This window comes from Sturnira hondurensis, unplaced genomic scaffold (assembly GCF_014824575.4).
Source record: "Sturnira hondurensis isolate 20B ecotype Veracruz unplaced genomic scaffold, ASM1482457v3 Scaffold0021209, whole genome shotgun sequence".
Classification (NCBI taxonomy): domain Eukaryota; kingdom Metazoa; phylum Chordata; class Mammalia; order Chiroptera; family Phyllostomidae; genus Sturnira; species Sturnira hondurensis.
In genome coordinates this window covers 1,282,413-1,297,264 of record NW_028093840.1, presented here as the reverse complement: position 1 = coordinate 1,297,264, position 14,852 = coordinate 1,282,413, and the positions used below count along the sequence as shown (strand labels likewise).

The window sequence follows — 14,852 nt, the reverse complement described above, 5'->3', positions numbered from 1 at the left end:
GCCTGGCCTCTGAAAATTGCCCAGACAGAAGCTGTATCCCGGCATTCACCCTTTTGCCCATCACTTCACTTTTCCCCCTTCTTCCTGTTAAGCCACGTGTGCCCTTCCAGCTGTTCCACTGGTGCCGAATCCCAGAAAGGATGGGTCTGTGTGAGTCCAAAGTCCATTGTGGGCCTTTTAAGATGAGTCTCTTTAGAATCCTGCAGTTTCTTCCACCACTCCAACTCCCACTGATTTTTCATAGCCAGAAATTATGGGGACTTATCTTTCTGGTACTGGAATCCTGGGCTGGGTCGTCTTGTCTGGGGCTGGGATTGCTGTCTCCCAAAATATCCCTCCTGATTTTTAACCACCACTCATAATGCGGAACCACCTATTCTGCTGCCTTTCCACATAACCACTTCTCCTACTCATCTGAATGAATGTGGCTTCTTTAAATCCTTGGATGCCAGATTTCCATACAGCTCAATTTTCTGACAAATCTGGGTGATTTATTTTGTAGCCTAGTTTTAATTTTTGTGGTAGTTGTGCATGGAGGTGAAGCATGTTTGCTTACATGTTCATCTTAACCAGAAGTTCTATTTTCTTTCATTTCTTTCAGCAATGTTTTGTAGTTTTTATTGTGCAAGTCTTCAATTGCCAATGGGATTATTCCTGAAATAATTTGCTTTATTAAGCCCTCAGTGAAAAGTTATTCTATGGAGGGCTTAAGAGTATGAGGATTATAAGAAGGAAATATGGTCAGGTTTACCTTTGCATGCTGAGACCTTGAGTCCTGAAGTTCAATTGCTTAGGTTTGAGTATGATTAATTTGCTGGCTATTTGACTTGGGGTAAGTCATGTCACATGACCTTCAGGTTTGTATTTTACCTTCTAAATTTCAGCTTTACCATCAGTAAAAAAAAGGATAAGAAAACTTAAAAGAGTACCCATAATTTGGAAACACCAACAGACACTAGCTATTATTACTATTATAATTGTGGATGAAAAGGGGTTCTATGGAAACTAGTCTGTTCATAAATTTCTAACTGGGCAGGTAATGGTAAGTAGTTACATCTCAGGCATATAACTTTTGCAGTAAAAGGCTTATCTTTGCTGTAAACCACCTTGTCCATTGTGTTTGTACTTCTGGGTTAACATACCCTTGAAATTAGCATAAATATCCTCAATAAAGCACATAAACTTGTTAGTAATTCAATACCCAACTTACTTTCTCTTACCTTCATGTAATCTTCCTTATATTCCCTTCTTAATTCAAAATGCATAGAAGAAGCTGCAAACTGCTGTCTTAGGGAGCATTTGAGATCTTGTTTTCTGGTCGTTTCTGTCAGTTTTGGCTCAAAAAATCTCTCTACAGGTTTGCTGGTTTTTTTTTTTAGATTAACACAATTAATACTATTAATATCATTAAACTATTATGAAGTGAGAATATGTCATGTGAAGAATTTTTTTATGAATTTAACCACTTCCAGGTAGCTTATTTCATAAAAAGTTATTCTTATATAAGAGAAAGGCAGATTGCTTATCCTAAGCTAAATAAATTCAGTTATATGAATACAAAAAAGGCACTGAGCACAATACTAAGAAGAGTAAACACCTGTAGAGAAAAAGGGGTTACATGCTAAGCCTGACAAGCTCAATGGAGGCGAGCATGATGGCCTTTCGAATGTGGAGACCTAAAGTAACTGTATAGGATGGTCTGAAGATAAAAACTTTCTAAGCAAAAGCGGGTCATGACAAGCAGTTTTGTCCTAGGCTGGAATTCTCCCTGACAAAAGTCAATCTCTACTTAAATTAAGCCTGTCTATTGTCTTTTTGCATCTATGATAATATACCTTAGAAATGTCAAAATAATTTCTTTTTCCTGGATCCTTGAAAGCACAGGCACCACACCAGAGGAAGACCACAAATCCCTCATTGTTATTGTTATGTGTTAATTGTTGACTGTTAACTATCTCGTTCTGGCCTATATAAAAGTAGCATGAGTCTATCATCTCACTTTTATTCAATCCCAAGGGCTTCCCTTTTTTTCCTACCTCCCTAATCTATCATCTACAGATTTCATGTAACCCACTTAGATCTCTTTTGATTATAATGTATAAAGTAATGTGCAAAATGGCCATTTTCTGGGTCATTTTCCCAATCCATTGATGTTTTGCTTCCCAGAAATTGCCAGTTTGGCTGAAATAAACTCACAAAAATTATCTGCAGGTTTGAATGTTGGGATTTAGCCACTTCCAGATAACCTCTCTCATAAAAAATTATCCTTATACATGAGAAAATTAAATAAATTTAGATATATCAATCCAATAAAGGTACTGAGCATAATGTTAAAAAGAGTAAACATTTCTAAAAAGCAATAAACTAAATTTAAATTTTAGTTAAATTACTGCATGACATATATATTTTAGGAAAAAAGACATACTGCCTAAAATGTAATTAAAATTCTTTGAACATGGATGAAGTAGTTTCTCCCTCCCTAAGTAATTAAAGCTGTATGTCTCCTTCATGATAATACACTTTCTAGCAGGCATTGTGTTTAGAAAGTAAACAGATGGCATCAGAGTGTTATTAGATTTCAAGTTTGCTCATAACCCCCAGGATTTATGTTTTCTTTTATAGAATGCTGTCTGGAATCACAAGATACTGCTCTGACAAGCTTTACCTGAGCTATGGGAATTACTTTGGAGAATAGTATGACACAGTTTGTATTAATAAAGATAAGTGGTGTTGAAATTAAAAAAAACCTCTTTATGTTACTAAATAGCAAGTGGGGTCCTGCTGCCCACCATCACCCTCTAGACAAAATTTCAGGAGCAGAGGTTTGGTGAAAAAGGAAAGGAGTCTTTGTTCAAAAGCTACACAATTTTGGAAATAGCTGTCCACATGTATTAGTCACTTAAGTCTGTCAATTAAGGCTAAAATATTTAACTATAGTTTCCCTAGCATTCCCCATTTGTTTTAATTATGTTTTTCTATGAAATTAGTTTACAGGAGGAAACAACATAAAATACAAAAGCTACACAATTTTGCAAGAATGACAGGCTTCTACCTCAGATTCTGCCCCTCTAGAACACCCATGAAAATAACACAAACCCTTTGCTAGGTCAGAGCAATCCCAGGCTGTGCCAAGAGTTCTTTCTTCCATTTAAAATACTGTCCTTTGTGCAACGCACATGGCTACAGCATAATCATCCAGGAGGAGAAAGAAAGAGAGCCAATTTCTGCTCATAATCTGTTTAACTCTTCTAACCCATAATTCCATGTGCACTGGAAGCATTCAGCTTCTCAGCCAATCCCATTCTAAGCTATTTAACCTTGTCTCCAGCAACTCCTCATATCACCCCTCCCTACTCCTCCACAGTAATCTGATCAGATTTCTCTGTACCAATTACATTCATTAAAAATGATTAAATAGATCATTTAATCATTTTTCATCCACAAATAGTTTTTGGGGTAAGAACTATTATTATTTTTACCCAGAAAAAAATGCATGAATTGCATCCATATAACCCCCTGATGTCCAAATACTTTAAAGAACAACCTTGTATATATGCAGTTGTGTGTAGATTTTATATTGTGGATGAAAAAGGAGCCACATACCACGTCTGACAAGCTCAGGGAAGGCCTTCATGGCAGCCTTATTAACTCAGAGACCTAAAGTAACACAAAAGATGATCTGAAATTAAAATGTATTTATTAAAAGCAGTTTATGGAAGTTAGTCATGTCCTATGATAGAATCTTCCCTGACAAAAATCAATCTTTAATTTAAGGCTGCCTCTTGTCTCTTTGCTTCTAAGAGAAAATACCTTTGGAATGTCAAAGTAAATTTTTTTCGGGGCCCATCAAAGCACAGATACTATACCAGAGACCACAAATCCCCTAATTGGTATTGATCTAGAGCATTAACTGTTGACTGTTAACTACCCTATACTCACCTATGTAAAAGAAGTATATATCTATTTGTTCTTTTTATCCAGTCCCAGAGATTTCCTCCACTTTACTTTCTCCCACCTCATTAATCTACCACCAATGGATTTCATATAACCCCTCTATGCCTAATCCTTTGATTGTAATGTATGAAGTAAGGTGCAAAGTAAGGTCATTCTTTGGAGCATATTCTCAATTTTTTGAGATTTGGCTTCCTGACAACTGTCATCAGTTTGGCTAAATCAACTCATAAAAATGTTTACAGGTCTGAACATTTCTAATATTGCCAATGGTATGCACAGAACCATAAACTAAAATGTGTTTCTATTTAATTGTAATAAAAGCTGACCTAATTAGAAATAATGTTAATGTTTGCATAACAGTCTGTGTATTAAAGGCAATTACTAAATATTATACAAAGGGTAGGTTAAGGCAACTTCAGATTACTTAATAACCAGCCTCTGACCAATTGCTTTGCTTGATGTTGAAATTACATTGTTAATGGTGGTCATTTTCATATTAACCACTACATGTGTAACAGCTTAGATCAGAGTGTGGGAAAGCAGAGCATATCTGGAAAGCAAAGAATTCCACCATACCCAAATCCTGCAAAAAGGCATGGGGTGAGGGGTGGGAGGAGTGCCCACAGAGTGGAAAGTACAGCACTACAAAGATTGAGACACATTGCATAACAAAGGCAGATTAAGAGTCTATGCCTTCCCATGCCTTTCTATGCCCTTTTTAAAGGAAAAGCTGCTGGGCAAATTGTACACTTGGTGAGGATTTGTGCCAGCAGAGTTACTTGGCTGAGTGACTCATGACATAGCTAGGGGGGAAGCCCATACAGCACCTGCATGATCTTCGGGGATGGGATGCCCACCCTGGATGTCCGTGCATGGTTAGGAACTCTTGCCCTGACTAAAGAAGGTCAAAGACAGTGGAGAGCTGAAAAAAAATGGCAGACACTATCCCACTATTGAGACAGCCTGATGTTCTGCCATGCAGGAAGTTCTGAGCCACGCCTGTAAAATTGGAGCACACTGAGAAACAGGAGGTCTGCCTGTAGGTTGATTGGTCTGTCTGTAGCAGGGGAGGTCTGGAGGCCCACTGGAAACATCCTCAGTGCCCCCTCCCATGCAGAAGACAGTGATGGAGCTGGCAGAGCTGGTGGGGGACCTGCTTAGCCAAGTACACAACACACTGGTGAGCTGATGGCTGGAGTAAATGCAGCTCTGGAAGAGAGGAATTGAAACTGCCAGAAGGACTCAGGCCGGTGCCCATAGACTGATGAGATATGATGGGAGCAGAACCGTGACCAGGCATTCTGAGCTGCAGGCTTCTGTGTTGCTGAAGAGCCGTACTTTTGAATGGTGTGTTTTGAAACTGGTCTGGCTTGGTGGAGGGAGGCAGGGCTATTTGTTTTGGGGTGTTTTTAAAGGGAGCAGGACCTAACAACAGAAAGACCCATGTTCTCGCTCTCTTCTTTCTCTCTTCCCGCACCCACACACACACCTGATATGTCACTCTCTTGGTATGGAGACTCTTGGTATGAGTCTTTGGAGCTAGGTGCAGTTCTTTCCCTCTGTGCCTTTGGCATTTGGAATTTCTGGGCCTCTAGCCCTGCTCCCCCACACAGAAGGTAGTGATTTTGGGACCAGGAGGTATGGGGCTGACCAAGAGCTTAGACCCTGCAAGGATAGAAGCCCAAACCTGGAGGCAGGGTCCCACATAGGGACGTGTGTCTCCCTGGGCCCCACACTGTGGGACAGTGTAGCACAGCATACAGTTTCCTTGACGGTGACACAGAGACTGAGAACAGCGCATCCCAGATCCTGAAAGGAGAGAGCTGCTGGAAGAAGATGGCGACTCTGAATCTCACAAGTGAACCATCCAGACAGGATGGTGATCTGTTTGCATGATGAACTCATTGACAGATAAGAAAATGGAAAACTTCTGGCCATGGTTTTGGCTTGTAGCCTTTTGGGGAACAAGAGAATTTCTGGATCTCATGGGAAAGAAGGGATCCAAGCAGAAGTGCTCTCAGCACCCCCAAGGTTGGAACGCTGTTAATAAAAACTTGTTTCCTTAAACACAAATTGTTGGGTCACATATAAAGGCACCAAGCAGCCCAAACCCAGTTTTTATGGTCACACATGCATATTCTGAGATTTTACACAAATAGTTTTGCATTGTATCTAGGAAGGGCAATCAGAAAGACTACTTTCACATAATGATTATTTTAAACTGAAGGTTATTTCTCAACAATGAGACAGAAGGAACTCTTTTCTGCCTAAAAACAAGGCATCAATTTCAGCTTGTAAAGGGGTCTCCCTATCGAGTACCAGGAAGAATTTGAAGTAAATATGGTAAATAGTTGCCAAGCAAGGGCATGGCAGCTAGATCACCTTGTGTCCCATAGAAGCAAATATTTCTCTGCCATGCGTGTTCTGTTCTTCCTTACTTACATATAAATTGGCCACTCTCACTTTTGAAATCTAAGATCCTCTCCCAGCCTTCTCTCCTTTGTGCATGATGACATACATACCTATTTTTATCTCACTTTCTTTGGAATTTTCATGCCTATGTGAATTACCATGTACACATATTAAAATTTGGATTTATTCCCATTCATCTGTCACTGTGAAGTGGAGTATGAACCTAATTAGAAAAACTTAAAAGGTAGAAATTACTTTTTTTAGCTCCCACAAAAACAAAATTCTGTATTGCCTGGGAACCATATTAAACAGAACAGAGAGTGAAATTTTATGTTAAAGGGAAATGAAAAATATAAGCTAGGCCTTTCTAATGGCCATTTGAACTTTTTTGAAAAGGTAAATAATTACACCCAAATTGGTTCCACCGTGTTGTGAAAAAGGTTGGATTCCCCAGTTCCTGGTGGAGAAATTGGGATTTCCCAGTTCTGCTCAGAACTCTTCATTTATGCCTCACAGCCTCTCAATTAAGGATGCTTTAACAGAAAAGTTTTATTCCCTTTTTGTACTTCTCACTATCTCTTACAAAAGAGATTAAATGGAAATTGTAGAAAACTACAGAGAAAGAAACGACTGCACAGGACAGTGCTTCTCAGTGGGGAAGTGGCAACAGATACACAGCCTTTTCAGGGTAATACCTGGGAGGAAGGACAATAATCTCTTTGGAAGAAACAGGAAACAAGTTGCAAATCTACCAGAATTTTATGAGTCTACTGTTCTGTAGAGGAATGGAAAAAATGAATCCAGAGTAACTAGGAAAGTAGAATATGATAAATAGATTATGATGATAATACCTTTTTCTTTGTTTTCCTTATTTGAGCCACATGGCAAAATGTCAATTCAAGGTATCATCATAAATTACTGGTTACTTATACTTAGGAAGATGAGATGCTTTCCTAAGCATACTTTTAAGGTAATGATAGATCACACCATTACCTTTATTACACTGAGACTTAAATTACTATATTTGGTGCTTATCCATATGAAATAACATATCTTATATATCATTTTCCAAGGCAAAATATGCATTCTGGTTTATATTATTTTATACTTGAGAAAATCCAATTTTGATTGAAATTATTTTTTTAATTATTAATTTAAAACTTACTTATGTACTACTGATTTTTTATATTTTCTTGTTTTTAAGATGAACAGATTTGGGGGGAATCATTGAGTCCCAATGGCATTTCACTGCAATCCCTCTCAAGCTCAAATCAGTTCTCTAACTTAATGGCAAATTGTCTCTTTTGTTCACTCCCCTGTGAAATGTCAACCCCACTTTCTCAGAACTCATGTGTTTACAGTGAGCCAGTGCTTTCCCTTAGCGTGAAAGTCTTTGGCCATCTTGATTCAGGTGCATGGGCCTAATTCAAAGTGTTATAGAACAACAACAAAAAAGGTTCAGCTTCCCATCATCACACAAGGCCAACCCATGTGGCAGATGCTGGTGTAAAACCAAAGAGGCTTTATTCAGGTTCTGTGTGATCTGGGAGAATGGCAGACTCCTGTCTCAACATTCATCTTGCCTGCAAAACTAAAACAAAGGCAGTGTCCAGAGTTCCTGTTCCATTTTAAAGTACAGTCCTTTGAAACCAGCAGGGGACTGCTGAACTGTCACCCAACTGCTAGTTGTGCCTGGCTGCTGTTCATTTCAATCTCTCTCTTAGAGCCTGCGTATGGACCCTGTGTGACCATTGGCCATGATGCTGCTAGGGCTGAAAGGTTGTGTGCTCCAGCAAATGCATCACCACATCTGTGAGAGTGAGAGAGAGAGAGAGAGTTGGGGGGGGGGGGCTCCTTCTTGGAGGCTATGGGCCACGTGACTGCTAAAGCCATGAAGAGAACAGGTGAGCTCACTGCGTGAGTCCAGTTCACAAGCAAGAGCAACAAACAAGAGACCATTTCTTTGTCCTCTGGGATTATATTAGTTAGGGCGTGAGACATACGAGATGCTTTCTCAAAATGACAAATCAACTTCCCAAACTTCCATGAGATTTGGGTGGGTTCACCTCCCAGCTAATCCCTCCTTTCACCACCAGGCTAGACTGTCTCTTTGGTTCAGAATCCTCTGCACCAGTTTGAGTTCTATGCCACATGTGCTTGCCTACCCATGGTTTCACTCCTCAAACTGCCGACGGGGGTTGTTTTTTTCTATCTGGTTATCTTGCTAGCCTTCTGCATGCTCAGTGTAAGGATGTCCCCCTGCTGCCCTCTTGGCTAGCTGACAGAAACTCCCCAGGCCCCAATAGGTAACAAATTATCTAAACCTAATCTGTAAATGCACTTCTGTTAACTGTATTATCAGTTATTTTGATTACCGTCGTTGAAGAGTACTCATACTTTTTAATTTAATAAAATAGTTATTTTCTGCTTATAAAAATAAATTAATAAGTAAATAAAATTATTTGAATAAATTGAAGACAAAGTCAGAAAGTGAATAAATATATAATTAAACCTGTTACTCAGAAGTGTTTAAACACAATGTCAACACTTTAGGTAAAAGGCAGAATGCTAAGCAAACTACGTATACGTTTTTATTTTTATTTTAACACATACAAAATAAATTTATTTTATTCATATATATGTAGTATACTAATATTATAGACAAAAATGCACTAATCCAGTAAATTCATAGAAATCATATTGCTTTAATCCTCTTCAGTGGCCTCATGTTCTAAGATTACACTGCTACTTTTAAGAAACATTCACTGATGAATAATTCAGCCAAGCTTTTGATGATTTTGCAGATAAAATTGTTACCAGAGGAAATTGGTTTTTCAGCAGTATCATGAAAGAAACAAACTCAGGGACACTCATGTAGGGGAAGTTAAGCATCAGTGGCAAAATTGATTAGAGTGAAAAGAGGTTGTACGCTCTCAGGCAGAAAGCGGGCAGGTTATAAGGGAGCAGTGGCTTAGACATAGCAAAGGAAGTAACAGAGGCGAGAGTCCTCTGCCACTGCTCACTGCTCCCCTGGTTTCCAGTTTAAGAGAAAAGTGCCTGCCTGAAAGATGGAAAGGCTCGAGTGGTCTCCAAGGAGCGTACACACTGGGTTCTTTGTCAGCCTTCTTTGTATTTCCTTGGGTTGGGAAAGAGCAGGCTTTCTTTCAAACCGTCCAATCTCTTTCCTGCCTTTTTCTGGGCTTGTGCCTGTGCCCTCCCCCTTTTCAATGTTTTTCCTGGATTTTCTAGGGGGTTTGTGCCCTTTCCCTATACAATCATTTCCTCCACCTTTCCTAGACTTCACCCTCCCCCTTTTACAGTTGCTATTTTGGCTCCTACTCCACAGGCCTCATAGTTCTGCTTTGTCATTTGACTTCTACTGTGCTTGAGCTTAGTACAAGGAATTCCACCTCATGGTTTTCTCCTTCCTGCCTTGTACTCAGGCAAGTCAATGCCAGTTACCCACTGAGGTGGCTGGGAAGCCGTCTTTCCTGCCTAGTTGACCAGGCAGGATGTTTTATTCCATTTGGAATGACAGTGATCACCCACCTGGAGTGACTGCTTCATTCGTTCCCTTCTCTTTTTTTAATTATCTAACTAGAAGCCATACTAGCAGGGGTAAGATAGTTGAAAACTCTGCAAGTTAGCATCAATACCACCAGTTGGCTTGCTTTTAAACTTTATTAATTGTTTTGAGTATAATACTAAATGTAATCAAAACAGACTCCTAAAGTCATTTGTTTTGCCCTTGTTTTATCGTAATTTACTTTTGGTACTATGAAATATCTTCCAGAAGCACATGTTTTAGCATCTGTAAAGGCACACTGTGCATTATACGATGAGGAGAGTTTGTATTTAGGAATAGTAGATCCTGCTGATAATTGCTCTCAAATCTCACCTGGTATGAATTAAACTTAAGCATGTTCAAACACTGCATTACAGCTTTATGAAAATGAGAAGCAGGCTGAGAGTGATCTGTAGACCCTTCTAGGTGGATTTCTCTCATGAACTCATGCAACTTCCTGATATCAAGTAATTTAAAACAGTGCATTTTTATTTCTTCACTACAATGTGTTTCTTTCATTGAAACAATACATTGCTCAATACAAAGGACAAAAGGCTTCTTTTTAAAAATATCAAATATATCAGGCCATTTTCAGTATAAACTTGTAACCCAGGTCATTTCTTAATAACTCTGTAGAGAATTTCACATAACTTACTTGAAAAAAACAGAGTTTACCTAGGTTTACAACACCATACTTAAGAGACCTATGGGGGTGGGTGGGGTGGAGGAGGGGTGTCAGGGGGAAGTAGTGACAACTGTGCTTGAACATCAATAAAAAATAAAGTTAAAATATCCTTTATAACTTCCAAAAAAAGAAATGAATGTCTCTTTTGAAGTAAGATAGGTTTAGCCTCAAGTGTCTAAATTCATTTCTTTATTATGGGTTGTAGAGCATTTTAGATTTTTTAAAAAGTTTCTTCCTTCACTTGATTAAAATAAAATAATAGCTGAAGATCTAGATTCACGGTCTTGCCAAATTTAGCATCGTCATCCGAGAAAATTTTACTTTCCCTTGTGAACTATGGGGTTCTGTGCAGTTAACAGCTGTAAAGGGTCTGAGTTTTTTTACCCTACTCTTAGTTAACAAGTTAGCCTGCGAAGGGGACCTAAGTATTGTCACCCAAAATTCACCCTTTGGAATATTAATTTTTAACTTGTTATTAAGAAACAAAATATTCATAAATAACTTTTAACCTTTCCCCTTTCCTAATCAAGCAATTCATATAGAAAAACCTGCTCCATGAAGAAAATCTTAGGATATTTGCCTGGAATTAAGTGTGATACACAGAAAGATGCCAATCAAAGTCTTATAGCTAGATGCCCCTCTGTCTCTCACTGATGCAAGAACTTGCCTGTGTGGCCTGCTCTTCTTCAGTTACATGAAAAATGCCTACTTTTTTTTGAAATGCCATCAGTGACTCCAAATTTTTCCTTTATCCAAAATGACATTATATACCTAATTTTACCTCATTGCCTTTGAAATTTTCTCACTTCTGTGCAAGCCCCATGCACACCTATTAAAACATAATTTTCTCCTGTTAATCTGTCTTTGCTAGTTTGATCATTAATCCAGCTAGAGGAACTTAGATGGTTGGAGAAAAGGTATTTTGCTAGCCCTCTAGTAAAACAGTTTAATGTTTATTGGGAAAAGACACCAGACTCAAGAGTCAGAGACAGCAGACTTTATTCATGACACAGAAGCCAGGAGAGCTTTGTTTTCACATCAGTTAATCTGTTCCCTAAAATCCCACACAAATGGTACAAAGCCGGATGCTGTACATGCAGTGGGGTTGTATCAGTCATGTACACTGAGCTTAGAGAATCTCCAATCTTATGAAGGGGCTGAAAGCAAACCTGCTCAATGTTTGCGACCCAGAAATGCACTGTCATTATTATCCTGGTCAAAAACCAGACAAAGAGAATCTCTCTTCTACACCAGGGAAAAGCACTATCTTCATCTTCCAAAGCCATTTACTATACAAACATTCTTGAAAAGATAATGCAGGACACAAAATGTCAAAACACGCAGAAACTCCATAAAGACTTACTTTTCCCAACATCTGGTTTCCATCATCATTTATCACAATGAAAATTACTTTTCTTTTGATATTATTTTAAGCCAAAGTTGGATGAGAGTAAGAATAAAAGAATCAAAGACATACATAAAAATGTTAATGTTATAACATTATTATGTTACCCTGTTATAATTATTAAACATAAAATTTATACTTACAAATATTTCTATATTCCTTATGATCTAAATGATTACTATTCTAAAGAGATTTAAAGCTAACATTAAATCCTGCAGCAAATTTAATGTTCAAGTTCAATCTTTTTCATTCCATGCCATTACTTAAGCATAGCATAAAAAATCAGAAATTAACTACATGCATGTGCTTATATTTGTCTCCAAAATGGATGTAATGCTTTAGCTATAAAATAACAATTATTCTTGGGGTATCCTATATTCTCAGTTCATGAATTATGGGGTTTCCATGTAATTCTTTAAATATATTTGTTGAAATGTTAAAGAAAAGCAGTAAGATTTTTCTTTTGAAAAATTTCCTCTAAGTAGAATATACACAGGTAAAATGGTAAATATTTTTAATGCATTAAAACAAAATTTCCTGTGCTCAGTGCTCAAGGCATCCGTGCGCTGCGGTGTTTGAGTCTTATCGTCAGTCGGCCAGTGTGCACGTGGGCCAACAGGGCCTCAAACGACTATCCTCAACAAGCAACCCCAAGCTATGGGGCCTACCCCATCCAGCCTGGGCAGGGTTATTCCCAGCAGAGCAATCATCCCTGTGGACAGCAAGGTTATGGGGGCTATAGCCAGTCAGGAGACACTTCAGGCTATGTCCAGAGCACCTATAGTTCTTATGGACAGACCCAGGACACAGGCTATGGTACTCAGTCAGCTCCTGAGGAATATGGCTCAGCCCCATGTGGCTATGGTGGTGGCCAGAGTTCTCAGTCATCTTATGGGCAGCAGCCCTACCCTGGCTGTGGCCAGCAGCCAGCTTCTAGCATCACCTCTGGAAGTTACGGTAACAGTTCTCAGAGCAGCAACTACGGGCAGCCCCAGAGTGGGGCCTATGGTCCGCAGTCTGGCTATGGACAGCAGCAAAGCTCCTATAATCCTCCTCAGGGGTATGAACAGCAGAACCAGTACAACAGTAGCACTGGAGGTGGCAGAGGGCATGGTGGAGGTAGCTATGGTCAAGATGAGTCTTCCATGAGTGGTGGCAGTAGTGACAGCTGTAACAATTAGGACTAGAGTGGTGGTGGCAGTGGCAATGGGGGAGGCCAGGAGGACCATGGGGGATGAAGTCGGGGCGGTGGTGGTGGTGGTGGTTACAACCGCAGCAGTGGTGGCTATGAACCCAGAGGTCATGGGGGTGGCCATGGAGGCAGAGGCAGCATGGGCGGAAGTGACCATGGTGGCTTCAATCAATTTGGTGGCCCTCAGGACCAAGGATAACGTCATGACTCTGAACAGGATAATTCAGACAACTCCATCTTTGTGCAAGGCCTGGGCGAGAATGTTACAATTGAGTCTGTGGCTGATTACTTCAAGCAGATTGGTATTATTAAGACAAATAAGAAAACGGGACAGCCCATGATTAATCTATACACAGACAGGGAAACGGGCAAGCTGAAGGGAGAGGCAACTCTATCATTTGATGATCCACCTTCTTCTAAAGCAGCTATTGACTGGTTTGATGCTGAAGAATTCTCTGGGAATCCTATTAAGGTCTCATTTTCTACTTGAGAAGCAGATTTTAATTGGGGTGGTGGCAATGGTTGTGGAGGCCAAGGGCCAGGAGGACCCATGGACCATGGAGGCTATGGAGGTGGTGGCAGTGGAGGTGGTGGCAGGGGTGGATTCCCCAGTGGAGGTGGTGGCGGTGGAGGATGCAGTGAACTGGGACTGGAAGTGTTCTAATCCTGCATGTGAGAACATGAACTTCTCTTGGAGGAATGAATGCAACCAGTGTAAGATCCTTATACCAGATGGCCCAGGAGGGGGACCAAGAGGCTCTCTTAGGGGGGGTAGCTATAGAGATGATTGTCACGGTGGCAGAGGAGGCTATGATCAGGTGACACCTGAGGCCGAGGTGGGGACTGTGGGGGCTTTTGAGGGGGCCAGGGTGGTGGGGACCGAGTTGGCTTTAGCCCTGGAAAGATGGACTCCGGGGGTGACCACAGACAGGATCGCAGGGAGAGGCCATACTAGACTGCCTGCTGAGGTTCTGGAACAGCTTTTCTTCTGCACCCAGTGTTTCCCTCATTATTTTGTAACCTTTCAACTCCTGATCACCCACGGTTTTCTGTGTCAGACTATGTAATTGTAACCATATCTCTGGTTGCCATTAAAAACCATGATTTTAGTTAAAAAAATTTCTTTTAACTTCACAAGTATTAGTAGATTCCAAACACAAGACATGCACATCAAAATTAAAGCTCTCAGCACTTCTACAATCTTATTTTAAAATGTTTTGATTTTGTTGTTATAATTACATTAATCTATGTTGTGGTCATTAAAAGGATTAATTTTATAAATATGTATATTTATTTTTAAATTATAATTGACACACAATATTTTATTAGTTTCAGTTGTACAACATAATGACTTAATATTCATATAACCTATGAAATGATCATCTTGATAAATGTAGTACCCTTCTGATACCATACATTGTTATTACAACATTATTAACTTTTTATGCTACAATTTACAGCTGCATGACTGTTTTTATAACTGGGTATTTGCACATCTCCATTACTTCATATTTGTCACCTACCACCACCAAAACCCTCCATCTGGGCACTTTCAAAATGCCCCTTGTATCTGTGTTTGTTTTTGTTTTATTTGTTCATCTCTTTTGGTTTTTAGATTCCAAATTCAAATTAAATTATA

The 14,852-nt window shown here is 39.5% G+C and overlaps 2 protein-coding genes across 2 annotated transcripts; both read left to right on the top strand.

Annotated features, from left to right (window-relative positions):
- Positions 1 to 12,554: 12,554 nt before the first annotated feature.
- On the top strand, positions 12,555 to 13,843 carry LOC118977064 (RNA-binding protein FUS-like; the record flags this gene model as incomplete). The annotated part of the gene is made up of 2 exons (XM_037031826.1): positions 12,555 to 13,215; positions 13,831 to 13,843. A coding segment is annotated over one exon (648 nt), but the record flags the coding sequence as incomplete, so codon positions are not given.
- LOC118977065 (uncharacterized) lies at positions 13,228 to 14,322 on the top strand. The gene has a single exon (XM_037031827.1). It carries the CDS (start codon positions 13,615 to 13,617, stop codon positions 14,278 to 14,280), a length of 666 nt encoding a protein of 221 aa, XP_036887722.1. The 5' UTR covers positions 13,228 to 13,614; the 3' UTR covers positions 14,281 to 14,322.
- The last annotated feature ends 530 nt before the right edge of the window (positions 14,323 to 14,852 follow it).

Excerpts from the sequence above, each read along its gene's own strand:
- LOC118977065 (XM_037031827.1), top strand. The coding sequence starts at position 13,615 with ATGATCCACCTTCTTCTAAAGCAGCTATTGACTGGTTTGATGCTGAAG.